The 27,619-nt window shown below is 42.4% G+C and overlaps 1 protein-coding gene across 3 annotated transcripts in view; it reads left to right on the top strand.

Annotated features, from left to right (window-relative positions):
• The first annotated feature begins 6,672 nt into the window (after positions 1 to 6,672).
• LOC145342370 (insulin receptor substrate 2-A-like) overlaps positions 6,673 to 27,619 on the top strand; it is a 62,473-nt gene continuing 41,526 nt past the window's right edge. Inside the window, exons 1-2 of one of the 3 annotated variants that reach the window (XM_080187898.1) lie at positions 6,673 to 10,637; positions 13,529 to 14,009. In XM_080187898.1, the coding sequence (XP_080044024.1) occupies positions 6,941 to 10,637; positions 13,529 to 13,536 (3,705 nt within the window). In that variant the 5' untranslated portion in view covers positions 6,673 to 6,940 and the 3' untranslated portion in view covers positions 13,537 to 14,009. Of the gene's footprint in view, positions 10,638 to 12,414; positions 14,010 to 27,619 lie in introns of those variants that run through there. The other 2 variants (XM_080187897.1, XM_080187899.1) reach the window with 2 other exon arrangements.

Genomic DNA, 27,619 nt, shown 5'->3' with positions numbered 1-27,619 from the left:
AATTTACTCTTTCTGTATTCTGTAGATACATCTTATGCATGTACGCTCAATACTCTTCAGCCCATTTATGTTCCAATCCAGCTGTCTCTGTTCATCCCAACCCAATGTAACACTCCTCCATGACCCTAACTCTGTCCAACTGTCCACCAACCTGCTGAATGTAACCAGCCTCATTTGAATAAAATAGCTTTTAAGAAATGTCTATTGGCAAGATGGACGTATAAAAATCAAAATATCTTACAATGAAATTTGGTATACTTTCTTGATGAGATGCAATGATTAGACTTTAATCATCAAGACATCAACACTGTAAACCTATTCTTTATCTGAAAACTCTGCACAGTCTTCAAAACTCTTCTGAAATCCCATTGCCAGTGTTCCCAACCTTCACACACGTACTTCCATGGTCTGGAAAGTAATCACAGTAGCTGTTCCAGATCCAAACAGATCCTCATGTCACTATAATTAATCTGAGCTCCAGCCTTCATAATTGTCTTTTAGATGGCACTCCTCTTCATTGCACATTGGAATTACAAGCTTTGTTTCCTCTCATGTTCACTTCCTCACCTGACTGTCAATCCCGTCTCTCTCACCCGCCCATTTGCTTGCACCACTCCAAGAGCAACTTCTGAGCTCCGATCTCTTGTTCCCTATCTCCAACCTCTCTTCCCGTGTCATGTCTATACAAGTTTGAAAACAAAGATAGAGATAAAAATATAAAGAATAGCAAAAAGGTTTTGTTGCAAAACTTTTTTATTTCCAAGAGCAATGTCACAGAATACTTTAAACACAATTGTGTGAAAATTGCTAATAAAAATGAGATTAAATCTAAAAGTCATTACATTAATTCTGTTCTCGTTCCACAAATAGCGTGAGACCTGGTGAGTTTGCCCAGCACTTTGTTTACATTAAAATCAATTCCCTCTAACACAGTAAGCAATTCAGTAGGTGAAACATTAAATACATATGCATCTGTTGATTTCTTTTTAAAAATCTTACATCTGCAAGCATTTCTGCTCTATAAAATCACTTGCTTGTTGTTGCATTTTTGTCTCAGTTTACAAATTCCTAAATGCACAATTATAATGGAAACCATGGCCACAATTCTTCCAAAAGTGCTGAATTGGTGGGAGAACTGTTCTAAATCCTGATTGTTCGGTCAGTTCAGCTTCTCGGTGCATGGAACAGGTCCCAGTCATGAATATCATTAAAAACCTTGGGTGGGTGGGGGGGGGATGGGGGTGTGGTGGTGGTGGTGGTGGAGGGAGGAGAGAGATGGGATCTATTTACATTGGAGTCTGACAGCTCTGGAGCTCTGCGCATGTGCAGTGGCTCCATTCTGTCAGACTCCCCATTTGCTGCCTGGGGCTCCCACAGTACTGCCCCTCCAGCCCTATGCTCCCCTCCCCTCACGGCCCGATCATGGCCCCCACAGCAATTTCCAGGCCAACCCTGATCACCCCCTGTCCTGGAGCGCCCTGATGTCCAGGCCCCAGCCCTCTGTAGTGGCGACCCTCCCTCAGCCCACCCCAATCGTTGGCCTCCCTCCATCCCAGACTGGATCCTGTCTGCAGAGAACACCCCCACCCCCACCAATTGCACCTAGGCCTTGCCCACAATAGGCCCTGCCACCTTGGCACTGCCTGATGCCCGGTGGGTCATTAGGCAGTGCCAAGGCGCCCTCTGGGCATGGTCACTTTGCTTCATGGGCTGTGCTAGAAGCACAGGCTGGCACTGCCAGGATGCCTATGCCCAGAGGGCACTACCCTCAGCTGCCCAATCCCCCGGGGGGCCCTAATTGCTCCCCCCTCTTCATTTCAGCGGGGGCCTCCTGCTAGTTCCCCGAGCATGGGGAGCTAGTCTGAAACCTGCAGGAATTAAGTACTCCTGACAGGGTGGGAGATTCAATCGGGTCCCAATAATTAACTCATATACATATTTAAAATATATGCAGAAAAGATTTAATTACTTACCTGCCTTTCCACTGGTTTCCAGTGTGGTCTGGATAGCAACTGTTCTCCAGCTCTGGCAGATGTGCGTTCCCGGCACACGTGCAAATCCCTGTTTAAGGCCGGAGACTGTCAACAGAAAAGTTGCGGGTTGCAATGGAAGAATCGTGACTTGTATTTTTGGCACTCAGAAACTGCATAATCTGAGCACTGAGTTTCTTTCCCATCACTCAAAATTCCAGAATGTTTGCCATTCCCATTTTTTCCTGAGTAACTGAAGTATCTAAAGTCCAAAATAAGAGTTTAAAGAAAGTTTAAAAGTTACATGTTCCACAATAACGTGATCTCCTTTGTCTACTGAATTTCTTTTCATGTCGTGTGTGCTCTTGATGAATATTTTACGTGAAGACTTACCTTTTCCCAAAAGCCTGAGCATGGATTTGACACTTTTTGCCAGGTGTACTGATGCTTTTAGCTGAATGTTGAGTGTGCAGCCTGAGCGGGTGATGATTCTAGAATGGTTCTGGCAGATTGGAAGTTAACAAATGTAACCTCTATTCAAGAAAGGAAGGAGAGAAAACAGAAAAATACAGGCCAGTTGGCCTGACATCATTCAATGTGAAAATGGAGGAATCTATTATGGAGGAAGTTTTATAATGATACGTTGGTATTTATTAAAGAAACATGTTTGCTGCTCAAAGGCTAAATTGGAGTGTAACTTGCATCTAAAAATTCATGTATGGACTGAGAAATCAGGTTAAAATCATGCAAAAATTTAATAATGATATCTTAACAAAAGTAGATAAACAAATTCTGAAGGGAACAGGGATATTAAAAGAAAGGTAATGTTCAATTGAACTTATACTCAACTTACAAACCAATACACCATTCCTACCTTACTGGCACTAAAGCACATATATCATTTTCATTGAGGACCCAAGCCATACAAGAAATAGGACTGCATTGTTTCATAAGAACATAAGAACATAAGAAATAGGAGCAGGAGTAGGCCATCCAGCCCTTCGAGCCTGCCCCGCCATTCAATAAGATCATGGCTGATCTGTCGCTTTCCAGCCTGCATATTAAGGGGTTGAATTTAGTTGAACTACTAAATTGCTTTGATTGCTCTGGACGTAGTGGTGGTAACCAGCTCTGAAACTGGGTAGACTGTAAAAAGGATTTTCCAAACTTTGCGTGAATGTTAACTCTTATTTGTAGATCTCATTGAAAGACACAAGATTCTGAAGGGACTTCTCAGAGTAGACACAGAGAGGGTGTTGCCCTGACTGGGGAATCCAGAAAAAGTGGGCACAATCTCAGAATAAGAGGCCATTATTTAGGACGAAATGAGAAACATCTTCAATCAAAAGGTTGTGATTCTTTGAAATTCCCTAATGCAGTTTTTGTGGATGCGCCATCATTGAATTTAATGGCTACCCTTACAGATGCTATAATGGATTGACATGCCTGTAACAGGTAATTAGTGTAAATGGGATCAAGCAGATTACTCCTTTATCACTTCATGCAGGTTCAGTTTTATGTCTTTCAGGATTTAGTCATAGATCATACCATTAGTCCATTTTTAGTGGTTGACATCGAAGTGTGCTACTTAATGCATCCTGTGTCACTGCTTTCCTAAAAGCTTCCATCAGGTCATGTTCAGCGTGCAAGAGCATTGCTTCATCTGTTGGAGGTATCATGGGCAGGGTTTGACTGTTTATTTATGTCCACGATCCAAGTGTTTAATGTGTGAGATTAATGTCTTTCCTTAACTTCAAAGTGGTCTGTCCCAATTTAAACGAGTACAACAGCAAGCTTTTGTGCATTTAAAAAAAAACATTATTTCATCAATGCACACTTATCCTAGAGATTTAACCACAATGAGTAATATAGGTGATAATATAGGTGAACAATCTGAAATTATTTCAGTCTCTTTGGTGGTAGGCCCATAGCTTCTCAGATGAATTGATGCTTTAGCTGGAGTAGACGTCTTCTAAAGGCAGATGATTCTCAGTAATCTGTGAGGCTCCTTGCAGTTGATTTGCCAGAAAATTGGTTCTCATGTGTACTTCAAACTGGAGGAAGTGAAAACTCCTTCTCCTACTTTCAAGGTACAGATGGAAATGACATTGGCTGCATAGTTGTAGCTGGTTCAATGATTTAGATGGTGTTTCTGTTGGTATCTGACTCAAATGAGCTTTTGCTATTGTGTTTTAAAAAGCAGGTACCAAACATGGTTGTCTCACAAGTCCTAAGTCCTTTTCCACATAAGGTGGTATGTTTGACTAGTTAAATCCATCATTGTGGCTTCTCACACCCTGGGAGTTTCAGGCAACCAAGATTTGTGCATTTGGGATGAGCAACCATCACAATATAATAAAAGGTTGATGAAATACATTTCATATTCATTTAGGATCCATTGAGTTTTGAGGTCTTTATTGTCCATGGTCCTTTCTGATGCATTGTTGACGCATACTTGACAAAGAGATCTGTGTATGATTTGCTACAGCCATCTTAAACAGCTTCTGGTCCATTTTTTAAAATTACAGTTTTAAATTTCGTTAATATCATCATGCCTATATTGGGTCTCACAGGGTGTGTGATACAGAGGAAGGCAATCAGCAGGAGGTTTTGCTGACCTAGGTTAACCTGAAAGTGCAGCTAAATATGAGGACTTCTGGGGCTCATCTTACCAATGTGTTACCACAGCTCATAGGTCCATCTTGCTGGTTATGTGACAAACATTCACTTGTTAACTACATTGTAATTATTCATGGATATAGATTGATTTTATCACCACTGAAAACAAACAACTAATATCAAGAAATACAATACACTGATATAAAAGAATACTATCTGAAGTCAAATACACCTGTGATCTTTTAATTCCATTTTTTGTGCAATGGATTTCATCTAGTTACTGATAAGTTTTTACTTTGGAGGTTGTTGTTACTGACAGCTGTCCTTGAGGCAAACGCGCGAAGCAGCCTGTTGTAGAATGTAGCATATGTGCATGCATTTTGGGAGTTAGAAGTATTGGCCTCATTCAGTAAGATAACAACTATTTTTTACGAGTCACAGATCTGAAAAATGTCCCAGGAGATTTACTGTATTTTATCAACCTGGTGTTTTTTTTGTAAGCGCCTTACTCGGGAACGACAGCTTTATAAACAAGTGCTGTGTAATGCATACTTAAAGTTATCAATGAATCAATAATGTCAGAACAGCCCTTGTGAAAATAAGTCATACCATCCGCCTTTTTTTCTCCACTAGCAGTCTGAACCCTAACCATTTAAAAAAAACACATCAGAATGTACAATAGGCTGTGGTTGACAATGTAGAGATGATTCATCGTGCTGATTTCTAATAGATTGAAGTACGCAGAGGAGGTAACAACATCCCTTTTCATTACATGCAGACACCAAATGCTTATTCATCTCGAATTTTGGTGTAAACAACACATGCATTGGGCGGGGGGCGGGTGGAGAAGAGGCAAACAGCAGCACGCCTGCGTTTGCACGGCTCTCTCTCGCAACTGCAGTTTTCTCAAAGGAAAGGAAAGCGTGTTTGTCAACTACAACTCTCATGGGGGCTTGACATAGTGCGCCGTCCTGTTTATCCAAGCCGTGTGCCCAACAGACTTAAACCATTACAACGCAGCAACCTAATTAAAGCTAAACACCCCCAACTTTGGGGGCAGATTTCCTTCATGTGCTCCCCTTTTCAAACCTGTATGTTATTACGTGCCAGGATAAAAGCAGATGCTGGTATCTGGAACGAATGATGCGGATATGCCGGTGTTGGACTGGGGTAAACACAGTAAAAAGTCTGACAACACCAGGTTTAAGTCCAACCGATTTATTTGATAGTAAACTAGTAAGATAGTGAGTGTACTATCAAATAAATCGGTTGGACTTGAACCTGGCGTTGTCGGACTTTAATCTGGAACAAATACCGGAAAAATCTCAGCAGGTCTGACAACATTTGTGGAAACGTTGGCTCTGCTCTGCTCTCTCTCGATGTGGAGATGCCTGCGTTGGACTGGGGTAAACACAGTAAGAAGTCTCACAACACCAAGGTAAAGTCCAAGTTGGACTTTAACCTGGTGTTGTAAGACTTCTTACTCTGTTCTCCCTCCACAGATGCTGTCAGACTTGCTGAGATTTTCCAGCATTTTCTGTTTTTGTCGTATATGGTATGCCCAATTGACAGTTGGCCATCACCATTTACTACATTATATACCTTCCTTTCCCCCCCTATCAAATCAGTCTTCTAGACGATGGTGAGAGAGATTGGGCGGCGCGCTGGATGAATATTAATCAGGGAAGTTCTTTTCCCCCTCGCGCTCTATATATATATAGCGTGTTCGAGCTTTAGCACCAGCCTAAGAGCAAATGAGAAATGCAATTGCACAATCAGAGAGTGATTTTTTACACAATACCTCGCCTCATCAGCAAAGCTTTGCGGCTCCAGCAAACTTGGCACCAAGTGAGACACAGCAACCATCAGCAGCAACGACTCTCCCGCCCTCCTGTCAGCCCCATTGGCGCAGGCGCACGTTCAACGAAAACATCCCGCCCCCCCCGCCCACCCCCCATTGGTCGCCGGCGCCTGATTGACAGCTCACCTGGAGGCCCTCCCGCTTCCCCGTTGGCCGATCCGCCTGTCCGTCAAGGGCGGGCCCCGCCCGCCCACGTTAGGCTGAGCGAGTACGGTTCACTCCATTAAGGGTACGTCACAGGTTGTTTTTTTACCGTGATTGAGAAAAAGGGGGTGGGGTGGGGGGGGCGGGGAGGAGACGGGGGTAAAAAATCGCTCCATTCGGATGTTTATGTTTTTTACGACGAGATGTTTACGGAGTCGAAACGTTGAGAAAGAGGAGGAGGGGAGGGTTAATAAAAAAAACAAGGGGGCAGCCGCGCAATTAAGAGGTGGCGGGCTTCCCCTTCCATCAGGAGGAGGAGTGGTGGTGAGGGGAAGCACCCGGTACAATGGCGAGCTCGCCCAATTATTACCACCAGGAGCGGTTACTACTACACCGGCACTACAACAACAGAGGGGACAATGAAAACAACCGACGCGCCGGGGAGGCGGCGGCAGCAGCAGCAGCGAGGAGAAGGGCGACGGCCACGGTGACAACAACCAGCGGTAGCAGCAGCAGCAGCAGCAGCATCACCCCGCCGCCCACGGTATTAGCAACGCCAACGGTCAGAAGTGGACACGCGACGGCGGAGCCGGCCCGGCTCGAGGAGCTGGCGCTACACAGCTCCCCGCCGCCAACGGCCGCCGGGCTCGAGCGGGGGGTTTGTGGCGCGCAGCGCGAGACGGTGCCTGCCAACGCGCGCGAGGGGCCAACGGCTGCCCCCAGCAGTGGCGGCGGCGGCGGCGGCGGCGGCGACAACAACAACACCGGCGCGCGCGAGTCGTCCGCTTGCTCCACGCCACCGCAGCAGCGCGAGACGGTGGCCCCCGCGGGGCGCGAGGTCTGGGCGGCGCGAGCGGCGTCCGCCCCCGCCGCCGCCACCACCACCACGACGAGTACCGCCGCCACCTCCACCACCATGGACGGCTACCAGGACGTGAGGAAGCACGGCTACCTGAGGAAGCAGAAGCACGGCCACAAGCGCTTCTTCGTGCTGAGGGGCCAGAGCCACCTGGGTCCGGCCCGCCTCGAGTACTACGACAGCGAGAAAAAATGGAGGAGCCGCTCGACCGCCCCCAAGAGAGTCATCCTGCTCTGCCAGTGCCTGACGGTCAGCCGGCGGGCGGACGCCAAGAGTAAGTACCTGGTGGCCCTGTACACCAAGGACGAGTACTTTGCCATGGTGGCCGAGAACGAGCAGGAGCAGGAGGGCTGGTACCTGGCCATCAGCGAGCTGATGAACGAGGGGAAGAAGGCGCCGCCGGAGCCCGACGAGGTGGAGAACTATGGCAATTTTACCCCCGGCACCGTTTTCAAAGAAGTGTGGCAGATTAACGTGAAGCCCAAAGGGTTGGGGCAAACCAAGAACCTGACGGGGGTGTACCGGCTGTGTCTCTCCAGCAAGATGATCCATTTTGTTAAGATCAACTCTGACGTGCCTTCCGTGCACTTGCAGCTGATGAACATCAGGCGGTGCGGCCACTCGGAGAACTTTTTCTTCATCGAGGTTGGCCGCTCCGCCTCCATCGGCCCCGGTGAGCTGTGGATGCAGGTGGACGACTCGGTGGTGGCTCAGAACATGCACGAGACGATTCTGGAGACCATGCGAGCTCTGAAAGCCTTCACCGAGTTCCGGCCCAGGAGTAAGAGCCAGTCCTCCGGGACCAACCCCATATCGTTTCTGACTCGGCGGCACCTCGGGAATCTGCCACCCAGTCAGACCGGATTGCAAAGGCGCTCCAGGACTGAGAGCATGACTGGTACCTCTGCATCCAGGAGTGAGGCATATCGTTTTCGAACATCCAGTGAGGGTGAAGGCACAATGACGAGACCCTTCGGATCTGTTACTGGGAGTTTAATCCACTTAAATTCTGCACGGATGGGCTTGAGCAGAGGTGATGGGAGTGGGAGGTATGTAAAGCCACCATTTGGTCCCTCAAACCATAGTAGGTCGGTGTCTCTGCCTGTGACTTACTTGCCATCTACTACAAGCCCTGTAAGCGTTTCTTCCAGCAGTGGACATGGTTCTGCATCTGATCCTCTTACACGGCCATCTAGTTCATCCATTTGTGGTTCTCCAAGTGACGGTGGTTTTATTTCCTCCGATGAATATGGGTCTAGTCCCGGGGACTTTAGATACTTCCGTGTTCGGAGTAATACGCCAGATTCACTTGGGAACACACCACCAATTCAAGAAGAAAGTTGTTTGTGCGATTATATGTCAATGGACAAGCATATAAATACTGCAAATCATGACAGAACAAGAGATGACTACATGGTTGCTGAGAAAGGATACAGAAAGAGGACCCACTCTCTAACCAGCTCTGGTGCTGTAATAATGCACCAAAAAACCACACAGACAACTTCATCTTTGGATGAGTCTAATGTTGATTCAAACTGTGTGGGTATTAATAGCCAGTTATCATGTTCTGCATCACCAAAGTTTACCTGTAATCCTTACCATGAAGATTATAGTCATATTGAGATTGGGTCCTCGGTTAACCAAAGCCAAAGCAGAGCAAGAGATGATGGTTATATGCCAATGATGCCTGGTGTTGCATCTGCTAGCCATAATAGAAACCATGATTATATGCCAATGAATCTTAAAAGCATTTCTGCTCCAAAACAAATTGGTTCTTTGCCAGTAAGTCAAATGGACTCGCGGGGATACATGGTGATGTCCCCCAATGATAGCAATTCTCCAGTGCGAAGCATGTTTACAGAGTACAGTTCAAAACTACTGGGCAGCAACAATGAAAAAATAACTAATAGTGAATACATGGACATGTCCCAGAGAAACCTGAATAGGCGGAAACTATCCAATGATTGCTTCTATAATCTCACTAGTCCTGATGCTCCTAAATCATATAGCTCGTATTATTCACTGCCTCGATCATTCAAAACTCCTTCACAGGAAAATGGTGAGCATGATGAATATGTTCCTATGTGTTCACCAGGAAAATTGATGTATGGAGAGGCATCAGTGTTTACTGGCAGTATTAGTAACAGTGGTTTAGTTCATGAAACTTCTCATTCTCCAAGGACACAAAACCAGGATGAGCGTATTATACAAAAAGGAAGAATTGAGAGACCCACAAGATTATCCCTAGGTACGCCAGAAGTAAACACTTTACCAAAACTGTTTGAGCATAGTTTGCCACCAGAGCCAAAAAGTCCAGGCGAATACATTAATATTGCTTTCAGTGAAAAAACTAGTAATACACCATATTCTCTCTCAGCAGAAGGATCCCCATCTTCACTTGGCTCCAGCAGTGAGCACAGAAGGTCTCCGTTGTCAGACTACATGAGTGTAGATTTAGATGTACAATCACCGAAGCCAGCTATTCATTCCTCAAATTCTTTGACTAGTATGGCCATTGCTTCAAGTTCTAGCATACCCAGAAGCCAGCCAAATGCTGCTTACATCAGTGTTCCCCTTGGTGCCACTTGTGTCAGTAAACCTGCTGAAGTGGATGATTATACCGACATGTCATTTAATTTGACAGTATCGGCCACTTGTCCTGCTTTGCCAAAGCCAGACAATGTAGAGGTGAATAGTCCTACAGCCATTGTGAAGAGATTGTGCATTATTGATCAGTATCCTAGTATAACTACTTTTCCTGTCTCTAAACCTCCCTCTGATGCCAATCATGGTCCAAAGGTGATCCGTGCTGACCCACAGGGAAGAAGGCGACACAGTTCAGAGACATTCTCCTCTACACCCACAGTGGCACCCTCTTCTCCCTTTTTTGCTGATGGTGGTAAGAGGCACAGCTCTGCTTCATTTGATAATGTTTGGCTTAAGCCAAATGACTGCCTTAGTGATGAGCACAGGAGTTCCATGTGCAGAAATACATCTGCTGGATTTCAGAATGGATTAAACTATATTGCTTTGGACTTAAGGGAAGATCATGGATGTTGTGAATCAAATGGAAGTGTGCAGACTCCAACTCACCTCCAAATCGTTAACAGTACAGATTCTAGAGGCTATGCCAGCATAGACTTTACCAAATCAGATGGGCTGAAATATACCTCTACATCTGAAGGTTTGTTCTGTTTTTGTTCCCATATTTCAGACAAGGTATAAAGTTGCATGAGGCTAAGAAATATTAACTGGACAAAATGGAAGATGAGGATTTTGTCAGGTTATAGGAAGTGGAATGGTGATTTATAATCCTGATGTGTGTGGTGTGTGTATATTGATGAGTGAGTGGTTGGGGGAATTAAATTCCAACTTTCATAATACTTTTCCCATAATACTTCCTCTTTTCAAACCCCTTGCTACCTTGCTTTTGACTATTTTTCTGCAACTGATGTATTAATAGGTTAACTGCAAATGCTCTAAGAGTATGTATTAGTGAATGCATAATTTGACAGTATTGGCTCTGGTTTTAATATAAGTTTACATGACTAGTGCATTTTTATACTGTGCATAACTGGTAATTGAGACACTGGGCAGCTCGTTTTTGGCATTTGCAAATGTAAACTTTAGTGATTATAGGCAACATGTTTGTTGGCAGCAGGTAGATTGCATAGTTACTCTTAACTGGAAAACAGCATAGTGCTAACAATTATGAAGCTTTGTTCAAATCTGCTTGTGGAGGGTATGTTTGATTTATTATTTACATGTTTTCCAATCATATTGGAACCACTGTTTGCAGTAGTGAGGAAGGAAAGAGTTCTTTTAGAGCCAACTGTTGTAAAGTCTGGTAAATGTAACTGTGCATGCAACTGCCACAATAGATTTACTTTGTGGTCTATAATTTACTAATGTTGGCTTCAGAGATAAATTTTGGTGGTCTTCAGGTCAGTTTTTTTTTTGTGTGAAGGGAGATGAATGCAAATCTTTGACTTTTACATATTTATTCCAAATTAATTGACCATTTTTCTTGCCGGTTGCAGTCACTAGATCATACTGTAAATAGTTTCCTCAATAGGCAAAAAGACGTTTAATTCCAAATGGGAGGAAGAAATAGTGAGAGTATAGATTTGTTTCGCAAAAGACCACTATTCTTGAAAGTGTGGATGGGGGAAATATTGTCCTGCACTGTTACTTTTGTATTACTGTATTTTTTGATGTTACAATTGCTGTAATCGTTTACTTGTCAAATACCAATATCCTATTACAGATATAAGAATAAAATTGTAATAAATATTAAAATGATTGAGGGAGATAAAATGACTATATCCTCAATGCGATTTTGGATATTTGTGGAATATTGCTTATGACACTTTTTTTTAAATCCAATGTCTGAATTAATTGTTGTCTAGATCATGCTGGAAAAGCTGACTTAGCGATCTGCTTATTGATCCATGAGCTTGAGAACTGCATGAAGAGATCATAAGCTGTGGATTTAGTGATAAATAAAGGAGCAAATGTTGCACAACAATTTCTCATTGTACGTAACGTTGTTTCAGTAAGTTAATGAGTGAAAGGGCAGGGCCACAGGTTGTAGTGTGTGTATGCAGATGGTTATGGTGAAGTTTTCAGTTTATTTGTTAACCACTTTGAAAGAATACTTTCTGTCTATTTTTGGACGCGTTATACTGCAGTGTTTGATTATTTCTTTTATCTGGAACTGTTGACTACTTGACACATCAGTCATGCATCTGTAGAAAGGAGGCAAACCATTCATGCCAATCCTATAAAGGTTAATGTGATATTGCTCTTTGCTAGTGAATGTCACTATCATTTTTTTATATATAGATCTGTATAGAGGACAAAATATCACTGTTGTATCAACCTGTTCTCCATTTAGCTTCAAATCTAGCTCTTCAAAATTGAATATGAATAATTTCCTAATTTCAAAATTTTTTATTTAGTAGGTGCACATGAGTGAATCAAACTGCCTACTGGTTGAAGAATGCGACCTACCATGTGGAACAGTGGTTAGCACTCCAGCCTCTCACCACCAGGGAACCTGGGTTCGAATCCAGCCTTGGGTGACTGTAGTATTATTGAATCCCTACAACACGGAAGGAGGCCACTTGGCCCATTGAGTCTGCACAGACTCTCTAATAGTTTCTTACCCTCTCCTTATAACCCCATGGCTAATTCATTTAAACTACACCTTTGGACACTAAGAGACAACTTAAATGGTCAGTTCAACTAATCTGCACTTCTTTGGAAACTCACGAGAACACTGGGAAAATGTGCAAACTCCACACATTCACCCGAGCCTGGAATCAAACTTGGGTGCCTCATGCTATGAAGCAGCAGTGCTAACCACTGTGCCACCATGCTGTGCTGTCTGCACTTGGCTGATATAGAGCTTCACCAAAGAGGTGCATTGTAAGCAAGCCTTTAAAAGGGCAGGAGAGTTGTGGGCAGGGAATTTCTAAACAGTATCCAGGAAGCTGAAAGTAGATGTCCACTAGTGGTGTAAAGTCAGGAAAGGAGGAAAAGGAAGAACTGTGTGCTGGGAAGCTTTTAGGGCTGGGTGGTTGAAGAGAATGAGAAGGGTACAGTTATGAAGAGATTTAAACATGAAGATAAAAACTTTAAGTTGTTAGCATGAGCCAGTCAAGGTAGGACAAATTATGGTGAAGCAGAACTTGGTGTGAAATAAAATGCAGGAACCAGAATTTTTTTAACTGAAGTTCACTGAATGTGGAGGATGGGAGTTTGAAATTCATTAATTACTTAAAATTTTACCATGAACATGTTCACTGAATGTGTTTTTAGCTTATTTTAGAATTTCTCAGCAATCATACTAAAACTTACCTGACTTTTTGATATGTGGGTTTATAATTAATTCTGTTACTTCTCAACAGATTTTTTGTTTAGCCAGTTGTCTTTCCTTGACAAATGTATGTGTCATATTGACGTTAATGTATGTATATTTTTTGGAAAGGAAAATGCTATGCAAATTGGATTCTTGGGGGATTCTCTTGTTTTGTGATTATCCTTTTATAATCATCGATCTTCCGTTCCTAGTTGGCTAGAGAGCGAGGATAACAGTGTACTAGCACAACCTGCCACATTAATGATCCCCTGAACACTGGAGTCATCAATCAAAGGCTGACCAAGTCTCGCATCAATGCATGTTCTTAGAACAGTTGCAATCTTGTTTATACTTTCTTGTATATTTATCAACATGTTTTTATTCCACCATCCAATCTATATTGATAAAGCTACAACAATAAAGATAGATTTTACAGTTTTATTTTGTGTTGGCACCTGTTGTGCATTGTCTTTTTTAACCTGACATTTTTTTTTTGAAACTTATTGCTTGTTTTGTGAATGCCTACATTAACTTTTTTGGCTGAGGTTATACTTTGTTTAACACTGACATTTATGTGCTAAAATATGCTTTAAATTAACAAAAAAGTATCTTATAATAATTCTTACCTGAAATCAAGATGGTGTTTACTTTTTAACGTGCTCTTTTTTGTCGATGCATTCATCGTTTTCTTCTTTTACACTTAATTAACTCTTTAATTGTGTTCATTTTTTTATTTTAACTTCTTTTGAAGTCTGGTGATACAAAGTGGTCTTTTCCACTCTGCTTTGTTGATGACTGTAAATCTGATCCATCAATAGGAAAATAGTGCTTAGGAAGACTTTTCCAAACCTTCAGACTTACAAAGTTGAAGTACAGAATAAAAAGTGATGCATACACCATAAGCACAAATGACAAATGAGTCACTGGGGCTTTGCTGACAGGATAGCTTTGACTTGCAGGCTGCAATATCGACTTTGTGCTGTAGTTTGGGCATCTCATAAATGAATAAAACTGCCAAATCACCATTGGCTTTGCTTGCAGGCACTTGAGTTTTATGTTTGGGTGCTAACCTGTTGTGACTCTTAAGACCTGATCAAGTTGTCCAGCAAAAATGTGGTTTAAGTAGCCAATTTTTGGCTAGCTGTAAGTGATTGTAAACCAAGGTTATTGAGAGGGCAGATGTTTCTTTGAAAATTTTAGTTTCTAGATAAATGATATGTCTTTTTGTTTTGCTTTAGCAATAAAGTATCCATCTAGAAGTTGCACATGGTAAATTCAACTTAGTGTCTTGAAGAAACTAAAGCCTATTGCCAGTTATTGGATTCAAAATTAATGAGTCTAAAGGAATAAACCTATGCCTTGTTTAAGTTTGGTATATGACTCTTCGCTGTTTTTCCACTGCAAGTTGCTGCACTGTTTTCTACCCCCTGCGCTCCTGCCGCCACCACCAACCTCCCTGTTCTGTCCACTCCATGAGGTAGCAGAATATCCTAACCTTAACATAGTTCCCCCACATTACCTGTGATTTGATGAGCTAATTTAGTTGTTTTTGATACTGGGTAACCAGTTCCCTTACGGCCAAATTTGTGGGTACTTTGTTGTGCATGTAGCTTCTGTTTATAGCTGTCTACTTTGAACTGACATAAAAATTGTGTGTATTGTATATCATCTACAATGTTGCAAACCTTCAACCTACTGAATTATCTTAAATTATCAGTTTGATTTGGGTTTCCTTGAAATAACAAGTCCATTTTAATTTTGTGGGAATCATTCATCTGAAATTAAAGGAAACAGCACTAGATAATCTTCAGAAAAACACAATAAAATATCTGTGCAAGAGTTGAGTGGTCGTTGTGTAGTCTTGGTTGTCACACCTACTTGTCTAATAAGTCCATTTTTCACCACAAAGGATTCAGACTATGTCACAAAATGCAGCAAAAATGTTGGAACAGGAATGTTGCAGTATTGATATCTGGCATGTGCCATTTAAATTGATGGCGTGCTGTGGACCTTTAGACTTTTCAAGTCATGGAACCCTTTTGACCTCCAATGAGTACTGAAGGGACCCCTAAGAAACATTCTTCTTGTGTTGAAAGCCAAACAAATAAAAATGCATTTTCACTCTCTCTCGCACGCTTGCCTATTCGTTCCCCTGCCCCTGTGGAACCTAGTTTGGGAACCTCTGCTATAGACATTGAAGAACTTTTATCTCCAATTTGGTTCATGAAAATTAAAATGAATTTTTTTTGTACATCATCTACTTGGTATTTTGATAGGGCTTTATCATCTTATTTCCCCATTTTCTTTACAATTCTACAAGCATCAACCATTATCCTGCTCAAGTGTCTGATTTTGCTGTGAGAACTCAGGTAATGAGTGACAGCAGGCTATTTAACCATCAGTAGCATCACACTCAAACTCAATATTATTCTTGCTTAATATCCATACACACGTGTCCCTGCTCCCAAAAAGGCTGACATAACCGTTCATAAAGTCTTCAACCTTAAATATTCCCTTTATCCATCAGTGGAATTTTCCATTGGGGCTATATTTAGCTTTTTAGATTTTTTTAAAATGACTAAACTACAGGTTGGAGTGTGTTAATGGTATGGTATTATTTTATCACTATTTAATTTTTTTCTGGTCTAAGCATCATTACATCGTAGCTTCGCAAATAGAGCCAATACATCTCAAACCAAGCGCAACAGTATCTGCTTTTACCACCTTATTTGGAATAATTTGTTTTTGTAGGTGGAGTTACTTTTAAAGCTAGTACATTGTCCTGTGAATCTGAAACTGATTCCATAATTCTGTCATCAAACAACTTTCCCTACTCAGAAATATGATTATTACCAACTTCATGCCAAAATGTCACCAAGAACGAAAGGCCCTTGGCGCATTGTCTGCTGAGGCTTCAATCTGAGCTGTTTCCTTGGTAATATTTCAGTGGTTGTTAGATATTACCTTCCACTCTCAGGGAGCAGGCCCCAGGTTAACTTCAAGTGGAATAGGAAATGAAACCATGCTGTTCGTATCATTACAGGGGAGATAGTGGTAGTGTCACTGGATTTATAATCTAGAGACCCAGGGCAATACTCTGGGACTCTGAGTTCAAATCCCACCATGGCAGCTGATGAAACTTTGATTCAATAAAAATCTGGAATTAAAAGTCTCTTGCTGAACTTATTGATGCTTGTTGTAAAAACCCATCTGATTCACTAACGTCCTGTAGGGAAGGAAATCTGCTATTCTTGCCTGGCCAGGCCCACATGTGATTCCACGTCCACACTGTTGAATTAGAATCACAGAATGCTATGATACAGAAGAGGTCCTTCAGCCCTTTGAGTCTGCACCAAGACATGAAAGGTTCTGACCTGCCCACCTAATTCCACTTGGCCTCTGAATGAATGACATCTGAAATACACTTGGTTTGATGGCCGATAAATGCTGGCTCAGCCAACGATGCCAACATCCCTGGAACATTTTAAAAATTCTAAACCACGCGCAATCTATCTAGCCACGTAAGCTAACTGGCTCCTATGCTGAAATGTACCTACTGCTATTTAATTTCATCTGATATTTGTTTTTGCCCCTTGCATTATCTTATCACTATCTCAGAACTTTAAGTTCACTATTATTTGCTGTCTGCTATTTCTGTATGACTTCACTTTGACTGTAAAATTTGGACTGAACTCCATAAGTTAAATCATTAATACATCGGGTAAATAGAATCTCATGGGAGATGGCTAGTCATTTCTAATCACTTTTGAAACTCCCCTTAACCCACTCTCTCTTCCCTTACTACAATGCTGTTTTTAATTTTCTACTTTTCTCCCCAATTTCATAATTCTTATCTTCTCTATTAATTGCTTTTCAACTTTCTTAATAAAATTCTGCAAGTTCACAGGAATTGCATCCATAACATTTCCCCTCCATTCACCATATCTGTTAGCTTCCTTATAGGACTCTTATCAGGCTGGCCAAGCAACTTCTTTAAACATGCAATTGGGAGTTTCCAGATAAGGGTTTATCCACCAGGACTAACTATGCTGCACAATTGCAGTGCACTGGGAACAATTGACGAAAGCACTTAACTTCAGCATAACTATTTTAAAGACCTAGACTGGGACCACACAGGACATCCCCAACCCTCACAGGAATCCCTGTGACCCGGCCGGGCCTGACCACCCCCTGACCCGCTCCACGCAGTGTTGCATATGTGCACCACACGCACACATCCCATTCATATACTTTGGAAACTTTGCTCCCTTTTGATGGGACCTTTTAAATTCACCTGCTTTGCGGCAGCTGGTGCTGTAGAAAAGAGATATGTTCTCCTTCGCTCTGCTCCTTTTAAACTTCACTTCAGCTTGGTACACGTTTCGTTTCTGTAGTCTCACCCAGGCTGAGTCAGGAAGATCAGGTGAAACAAGCACTCAACAATTTAAGTGATGAGTGGCACAATGGTTAGCACTGCTGCCTCAAGAGTGTCAGGGACCTGGGTTTTCTCTGGGTGCTCCGGTTTCCTCCCACAGTCTGAAAGATGTGCTGGTTAGGTGCATTGACCCAAACAGGCATTGGAGTGTGGCAGCTAGAGGAATTTCACTGCAACTTCATTGTAGTGTTAATGCAAGCCTTACTTGTGGCTCATAAATAAAACTTAAACAATTTAGATGAAATAACTCGGTACAAGTGGTCATCTGTTGCTGATTGCCACTCTGTGGAAGTCATAGCCTTTATTTCAAATGCCAATGCAATGTTTTTTCCCTTGCCTCTTCAACTGAATGTTAAATGTTGTTAGAGACTGAAATGTGACATATCTTGTGTGTTGAAGATTTGGAGAAATTTGCTGATATGCAACTGGTCAAGTTGTCAACTTCCCATAACTATCCTGAAAGCTGTAGTTTAGTAATTGTGTCTCTTCTACAGTAAAGAAAGACATTTGCAGTCATATGGCATGTTTTATGACAGTATAAAGTCTGATAACGCCAGGTTTTAGTCCAACCGATTTATTTGATAGTAAACTCACAAGCTTTTGGGTTAGTCCCTTTGTCAGGTGAACGGAGAGTTCTGGCCTCAGACAGAGCATATAAAGCACAGACAGTTTAGAGATTACTGTCTGTGCTTTATATGCTCTGTCTGAGGCCAGAACTCCCCATTCACCTGACGAAGGGACTAACCCGAAAGCTTGTGAGTTTACTATCAAATAAATCGGTTGGACTAAAACCTGGTGTTGTCAGACTTTATACTGTGTTTACCCCAGTCCAATGCTGGCATATCCACATCATGTTTTATGACTACAAGATATCCCAAAATGCTTTGCAGCCAGTGAAGTAATTTTGAAAGCAAAGAGTGGAGGTAAATGAGTGTTTTCCTGGTTGGTGATCAGTGTGTCTCAGGGATTAGTGTCAGGATCGCAATTGCTGACAATTTATGTAGATGATTTGAAATTGGGGAACCAAATGGTGTGTCAAAATTCACAGATAAGGTAAATGATAGAGCGAAGTGTGCAGAGGACACAAAGTCTGCAATGGGATATAGATAGTTTGAATGGGCAGTGTCTGGCAGAAGCACAATATTAGTAAATGTGAGGTCATCCAGTTTGGTAAGGATAACAGCACAATGGACTGTTACTTTGATAAATTGCAGCATGCTGGATCTGGGTGTCCTTGTGCATGAATCATAAAAGCTTTGGTTTGCAGGTGCAGCAAGTAATTAAGAAGGCAAATGGAATTTTGTCCTTCGTTGCTAGCAGGATGGAGTTTAAAAACAGGGAGGTTATGGTGCAGCTGCATAAGGTGCTGGTGAGCCCACACCTGGAGTATTATGTATGGTTTTGATCTCTTTACTTGAGAAAGGATATATTGGTACTGGAGAGGATGCAGAGGAGATTCACTAGGTAGATTGCGGAGTTGAGAGGGTTGGCTTATGAAGAGAGACTGAGTAGACTGGGACTATACTCATTGGAATTCAGAAGAATGAGGGCAGATCTGATAGAAACATATAAGATAGAAGTACGGAGGTTGTTTCCACTGCCGGGTGAAACTAGAACTAGGGCCATGGCCTCAAAGTAAGGGAGAGCAGATTTAGGAGTGAGTTGAAGACATACTTCTTCATCCAAATGGTTGTGAACCTCTGGAATTCTTTGCTCGGGGAAGCAGTTGAGGCTACCTCATTGAATGTTTTTAGGGCAAAGATAGATACATTTTTAAACAGTAAGGAATTAAGTGGAGCTGAGTCCATGAAAAGATCAGCCATGATCTTATTGAATGGTAGAACAGGTTCAAGGGCCAAATGGCCTACTCCAGCTCCCAGTTCTTATGTGTTAACGTACTGTTGTACTCTGCAGTGCTAAGTTTCCTACATTGCAATGTAAAATCCCACAAACAGTAATGACCAGAAAACCCTTTTTGGTGATGTTCATTGAAGGATTAAATATTTACCAGGATTCTAGGGATAACTCTCTGGCTCTTTGAAAAACACCATTGACCATTTGTAACTTTTATTTACAGCTGAGAATACAGACAGGACCTTGATTTCATATCTCATTCGAAAGAAGGTAATTCTGACAGTGCAGCATTCACTCAGTACTGCACTATATTATCAGCTTTAATTTTTGCAGTCGAGTCATAGAGCAATACAGCATGGAAACAGGCCCTTCAGCCCAACTGGTCTATACTGACCATGATGCTCTTTTGATGTGGGACTTGTGCAGTTCAATGTACTGCCTGGAAGAGATTCCCACTTGCAGGTGAATGTTTTATGAAGCTTGTGTTCTATGCAGTCTCTTTAGATTTAAATTATTGGTTTGCAGCAACAGCAACTTTATTTTGTAAATTGGGAGCTCTTACTTTAGCAGTATCTGTTTTAATAACTTATGCAGCATGTCTTTGTAGACCCATGGTCTATGTTGGGGAAAAGTGTTTAAATGGCAAATAGCTAGAATGTTTGAATCTAAATTAGAGCATCAGAATTGGATGAGAACTGATTTCATTGGATGATGCTGTTGGATGATGAGTCTGAGAAAGGATGTGTAGCTAGTTTGAGTCATGTTGAGATCAAAAAGGAGGAGGTTTGGGGTTTAATCCGGACGAATGTGAGATAATGCATTTTGGAAGCGTTAATACAGATAGGAAATATACAGTAAAAAGCAGAACTCTCTTAAGAGTATTGATAGGCAAAGGGATCTGGGTGTACAGGTACACAGGTCACTGAAAGTGGCAGCGCAGGTGGAGAAGTTAGTCAAAAAGGTGTACGGCATGCTTGCCTTCATCGGCCAGGGTATTGAGTTTAAAAATTGGCAAGTCATGTTGCAGCTTTATAGATACCTTAGTTAGGCCATACTTGGAATATAGTGTTCAATTCTGGTCGCCACATTACCAGAAGGATGTGGAGGCTTAGGAGAGGGCTATGATGTTCTGGCCATTATGGAGACATGGTTAGAACAGGAATGGTTGTTGGAAGTCCCGGGGTATAGATGTTTCAGTAAGAGTAGGGAAGGTGGTAAAAGAGGTGGGGGAGTAGCATTGTTGGTCAAGGATAGTTTTTCAGCTGAAAGGCTGTTCGAGGGGGATCTGCCTATTGAGGTAATATGGGCTGAAGTTAGAAATAGGAAAGGAGCAGTCACATTGTTAGAAGTTTTCTATAAGTCCCCAAATAGTAATAGAGATGTGGAGGAGGAAATTGCAAAGCAGATTATGGATCGGTGTGGAGGTCACAGGGTAGTTGTCATGGGTGACTTTAACTTTCCAAATATTGATTGGAACCTTTATAGATCGAATAGTTTGGATGGGGCAGTTTTTGTACAGTGTGTGCAGTAGGGTTTCCTGACACAGTGTGTGGATAGGCCAACAAGAGGTGGGGCCACATTGGACTTGGTGCTGGGCAATGAACTGGGCCAAGTGTTAGATTTGTTTGTGGGAGAGCACTTTGGAGATAGTGACCACGATTCAGTGTCTTTCATTATTGCATTGGAGAGGGATAGGGCCATATGGCAGGGCAAGGTTCTCATTGGGGGAGGAGTAATTATGATGCGATTAGGCAAGAATTAGGGAGCATAAGGTGGAAAAAGAACTGTCAGGAAAAGGCACAAATGAAAAGTGGAGATTGTTCAAGGAAGGTAATGGGAATGACCCTGGTAACTATAGGCTGGTTAGTCTTACTTCAGTGGTTGGTAAGTTAATGGAAAAGGTCCTGAGGGATAGGATTTATGACCATTTGGAAAGATGTGGGAATGCGGCAAAACCTGGTGTTGTCAGACTTTTTACTGCATTTGGAAAGATGCAGCTTAATCCGGGATAGTCAGCATGGATTCATGAAGGATAAGTCTTGCCTCACAAATTTGATTGAATTCTTTGAGGAGGTAACTAACTGTGTAGATGAAGGTAGAATGGTTGATGTCGTATACTTGGATTTTAGTAAGGCGTTTGATAAGGTTCCCTATGGTAGACTCATAAAGTAAGGAGGTGTGGGATAGAGGGAAATTTGGCTGATTGGATGAGTAACTGGCTATCTCATAGAAGACAGAGGGTGGTGGTGGATGGAAAATTTTCAGACTGGACACCAGTTACCAGTGGTGTACCACAGGGATCAGTGCTGGGTCCTCTGCTATTTGTGATTTTTTATCAATAACTTGAGAAGGGGCCTGAAGGCTGGGTCAGTAAATTTGCTGATGACACCAAGATTGGTGGAGTAGTGGATGAGGTGGAGGGCTGTTATAGGCTGCAAAGAGACATTGATAGGATGCAAAGCTGGGCCAAAAAATAGCAGATGGAGTTTAACCCTGATAAGTGCGAGGTGATTCATTTTGGTAGGATGAATTTGAATGCGAATTACAGGGTCAACGGCAGGGTTCTGAAGAATATGGAGGAACAGAGAGATCTTGGGGTTCATATCCACAGATCTCTGAAGGTTGCCACTCAAGTGGATAGAGCCATGAAGAAGTCCTGTAGTGTGTTAGCGTTTATTAACAGGGGGTTTGAGTTTAAGAGCCGTGGGGTTACACTGCAATTGTACAGGACCTTGGTGAGACCACATTTGGAATATTGAGTGCAGTTCTGGTCACCTCGCTATAAGAAGAATGTGGAAGCATTAGAGAGAGTGCAGAAAAGATTTACCAGGATGCTGCCTGGTTTGGAGGGTAGGTCATATGAGGAAAGGTTGAGGGAGCTGGGGCTTTTCCCTTTAGAGTGGAGGAGGATGAAAGGTGACCTAATAGAGATTTATAAGATGATGAGGGGGCTAGATAGTCTCTGCACGTTCACTCTATTTCCTCGGGTGGATGTAGCTGTTACTAGGGGGCGTAACTATAAGGTTCATGCTGGGAGATATAGGAGGGATGTCCGAGGTAGGCTCTTTACTCAGAGACTGGTTGGGGTGTGGTATGGTCTGCCTGCTGTGATAGTGGAGTCGGATACTTCAGGAACTTTCAAGCGGTTATTGGATAGGCACATGGAGCACACCAGAATGATAGGGAGTGAGATAGCTTGATCTTGACTTCAGACAAAGCTTGGCACGACATTGAGGGCCGAAGGGCTTGTACTGTTCTATGTTCTACGTTTTAAAAGATTTACCAGGATGTTGCCTGGTATGGAGGGCATTAGCTATGAGGAGAGGTTGGAGAAACTTTCTTTGTTTTCACTGGAGCGACGGAGGTTGAAGGGAGACCTGATAGAAATCTACAAGAATGAGAAGCATGGACAGAATGGATAGTCGGAAGCTTTTTCCCAGGGTGGAAGAGTCAATTACTAGGGGGGCATAGGTTTAAGGCGCGAGGTGTAAGGTTTAAAGGAGATGTACGAGGCAGATTTTTTATACAGAGACTAGTGGGTGCCTGGAACCCGTGGAAGCGGATACGGTAGTGACTTTTAAGGAGCATCTTGACAAGTATATGAATAGGATGGGAATAGAAGGATATGGTCCCCGGAAGGATGGAGGCTTTTAGGTAAGTCGGAGATCATGGTCGGTGCAGGCTTGGAGGGCGGAAGGGCCAGGTCCTGTGCTGTAATTTTCTTTGTTCTTTGAAAAGGATTCTAGTCAATGTGCAATGGAACAAGATTGACACAAACTGTAATGGAACAATGGTTGATTGTTATAGAAGAGGTGTGGAGTATATGTTAGGTACATTTCAACAAAGGTGAAAAATAGGGGGATTGAAGCCAGGGCTCTTCCATGACTAGGGAGAAAGAAAATATAATGATTTACACATTTTTTAATATGTTGTGTCTGGTGAATTCTTCAAGCAATTCTTCAAGTGAAAACCAGGTCAAATACAATTGGTTGAGAGGGAAAATGAAGAAGAAAATAACGCTGGCAAAAAGAGAATATGAGAATAGAATGGCAGTCAACATAGAAGGGAACTCAAAATCTTCTACCAGCATTTTAGCAGCAAAGTTTTAAACTCAAGAGGTGGATATGCACTTAGAGGCACAGGGTTGGTTTAAATCACTGTTTGCTAAGGAAGAGGATGCGGACAAAATATCAATAGAAGCAAAGATGGTAGACATAATGGATGAGGTGAAAATTGACGGACAGAATGTACTGGAAAGACTGACTGTGCTTAATGTGCCTGGTGCAGGTGACTTGTATTCCAGGTAGTTAAATGAAGTGAGCCTGGAGATGTTCAATTGTTTGCTACAATCTTCCCTAGACATGTGGGAGGTGCTTAGGGAATTAGAGGATGGCAAATGTGATACCATTATTTAAAAAAAGGGGGTAATGTCAGCCTAGTAACTTTTGGGTAAGGTTTTAGAATAATCAGACGACAAAATCAAAAGGCACTTGGAGATTGAATTAATTAAGGATTGCTAGCACAGATTTGTGAAAGGCAGACTGTGCTTGACAAATCTAGTTTGAAAATAATAGAAGGTTGGTAAAGGGAACAGAATGGATGTTCTCTGTTTGGATTTTTAAGTGTTTGACAAAGGTTGGTTAACAAAATTATGGTTTGGAGTGTCAGCTTGGAGAAAAAATTGGCTCAAGGGCAGAAAAGCAAACAGCAAGCCATGATAGTTATTTTTCAGACTAGAGCGTGGTATATGGCATGGCCAGTGGTAGACCCATTGTGTGTGTAAGTGCATGTATGCAGAGTAATGGATAGACAAGTTGTAGATGGAATTTAATAGTGTGATGTAGTGCATTTTGGGCAGAAAAAATAGGGAGAGATAATATAGACTTAGCACATTTCTAAACGGTGTGTAGAGTAGAAGGACCTGGGGATCATATACATAGAATTACAAAGGTAGCTGGATACATTGAGAGAATGGCTCACAAAGCATTTTGGATCTTAGACCTCCTAAATAGAGGCATTGGATATATCAGAACACAAGAAATAGGAGCAGAATTAGTCCATTTGGCCCCGCGAGCCTGCTTCATCATTCATTGAATCATAGAAACCCTGCAATACAGAAAAGAGGCCATTCGGCCCATCGAGTCTGCACCGATCACAATGCCATCCAGGCCCTACCCCCCCATATACCCCTACATATTTATCCACTAATCCCGCTAACTTACGCATCTCAGGACACTAAGGGCAATTTTTAGCCTGGCCAATCAACCTAACCCACACATCTTTGGATGTGGGAGGAAACCGGAGCACCTCAAGGAAACCCATGCAGATATGAGAAGAATGCACAAGCTGTACACAGACAGCGACCCAAGCCAGGAACCGAACCCAGATCCTGGAGCTGTGAAGCAGCTGTGCTACCATGCTGCCCTAAAGATCATGGCTCTTTTGATGTGAAGATGGATTAACTTCACTTGCCTGCCTGTTTCTCATAAGCTAGATTCGCCCAGCCTATCTAGATCCTTCTGCAGACTCTCCACACCCTCCGCACAATTTGCCGTTCCCCCAATCTTGGTGTCAAATTTGCTGATGACACCAAGATTGGGGGAACGGCAAATTGTGCGGAGGGTGTGGAGAGTCTGCAGAAGGATCTAGATAGGCTGGGCGAATGGGCCAGGAAATGGCAAATGGAATTTAATGTTGGCAAGTGTGAGGTGGTCCACTTTGGTAGGAAGAATGGTAGGAAGGACTATTACTTACGGGGCGAAAAACTGCAGCAGGCGACGGTGCAGAGGGACCTCGGGGTCCTTGTGCATGAGTCGCAAAAACCCAGCTTGCAGGTGCAGCAGGTGGTCAGGAAGGCAAATGGGATGCTGGCCTTCATAGCGAGGGGGATTGAATGTAAAAGTAGGGAGGTCTTGCTGCAGCTGTATGGGGCATTGGTGAGGCCGCAGCTGGAGTACTGTGTGCAGTTTTGGGCACTGCACCTGTGCAAAGATATTTTGGCCTTGGAGTGCAGAGGAGGTTTACTAGGCTGATACCGGAGTTGAGGGGGTTGAGCTATGAGGAGAGGCTGAATAAACTGGGCTTGTACTCGTTAGAGTTTAGAAGAATGAGGGGAGATCTCATTGAGACGTATAAGATGATGAATGGGATGGATAGGATAGAGGTGGAGAGACTCTTGGGGACACAGCCTCAAGATAAAGGGGGGGCGGTTTAGAACGGAGTTGAGGAGGAACTTCTTCACTCAAAGGGTGGTGAATCTCTGGAATTCTGTGCCTGTTGAAGTGGTGGAGGCTGCCTTGCTAAATATTTTTAAGATGCGGGTTGATGGGTTTTTGATAAGAGAGGGGATTAAGGGTTATGGGGAGAAGGCGGGAAAGTGGAACTGAGCAGCGACAGATCAGCCATGATCTTATTGAATGGCGGGGCAGGCTCGAAGGGCTAGATGGCCTACTCCTGCTCCTATTTCTTATGTTCAAATGCACCAGGGATAGAATGAGGGAATGCCAATGATAGAATTACTCTATGGAGTGCCAGTAATGTCTTGATAGGCCAAATTACCTTATTCCGTACCATACTATGTCAGATTCTGCTGGAAACTGTTGTCAAAGTTAGTGCATAAATTATTTTAATAGGGAATTCCATAGCTCCTTGATGAAAAGGACCGTTGAAGAGGTATGAGGTAAGTCAGGTGAGTGGAATTGGCCTCAGGCAAAGCCACCACCCATTGAAGCGAATGAACTGTTCCTTTCTGATATTGTGCTGAGTTTGGGATGAAAAGCAGTGGAGCTAACCTCCCTGTGACTCCTTTTTGCTTTCCACCTGTTTGCCCCATATTCCTCCCTTCATTCACATCCCCTCTAATCTTGACTATAACCCTCAACAGAAGCCTGTAGGTACTCCTGCCTTACTGAACCTCCTGCCTTTTCTGGCAGTTCCACAGCATTGCTTCGGGAGCTAGGCTTCTTCCAGTGTTGAGAATATAGTGAAGAAGCCAGAAGGTCTGGAAAATGCAGCAGATTTGAAAGGTTTCACTTTATAAATTAATACTTTAAAAAGCTGTTTATGTGTCACTAGTTAATCTCCCATATCATTATTGTATAAGAAAAGTAGGGACCAAGTATAGTCTGCAGGTGAAATGGGGTTAGAGGAAAAGGGTTCGTTGGATCAGAACATGGTGGTTTAATTTGATCCCTATTTAAAGCCACGCTTTTCTCAGATTTTGATCTTATATTGTGCAAATAGCTTTCCTAAAAGGTTTTGATTTTTTTTGTAATTAATAGTTACAAACAGAAAATTTTACAGCAATTTTTGAAGTAAAGTGGGATTATGCAATTTTCTTAGTCCAGCGTAAACTGAAGATCTGAGAAATACAAAGCTTAACAGCTACTATGTCTATACCAGAAAGAAGGTTTAGTTATGTTGTGACACTTCTATGTTGACAGTTTCCTTTGTAAATGTGAACATAGCAATTGCTAATAAAAAAAACACAAAAATAATGCGATGTAAGCTGTTGTGGATGTAGATTGCATGCAGATGTTATATCTATTGTAAAACTTTAGGTATACCACATACAGCAGCATTGGTACAGATCTTTCATAACATCCATCCTGCCAAATTTTAAAGCGTGTGACTACAAGAGGCAATTTCCATAAATTAATATGAATAAACAGATCACATTAAGAAATTTTATAAATTGAATGAAAATGTTTATACATTATTCTGCATTTTGATGCAGATAACAGCACATTATTTCCCATAAGTTCACACTGTAACTGGATGTGGTTTAATAACCTGAAGCAGCCATCAACTGTTTCCTTCTATTTGCCTGACTGAGTGAAAGTTATTAAAAATTGTTATGCACCTCAGCAATTGACAAACTGCTTTGAATAAGTATGTCAAAATTATGTAACTATCTGTGTCCTTCAGAATTATTTCATTTATAGGTCCAAGGGTCTAAGTTTATTATTTTACTCAGAAATAACAAGATATAGCCTATAGGAACATAGGAACAGGA

The sequence above is a fragment of the Carcharhinus amblyrhynchos genome, chromosome 4 (genome assembly GCF_965287045.1).
Source record: "Carcharhinus amblyrhynchos chromosome 4, sCarAmb.v2.hapA, whole genome shotgun sequence".
NCBI lineage: Eukaryota > Metazoa > Chordata > Chondrichthyes > Carcharhiniformes > Carcharhinidae > Carcharhinus > Carcharhinus amblyrhynchos.
Note: the sequence above shows the minus strand (reverse complement) of the source record. Positions and strands in the feature narration are given on the sequence as shown.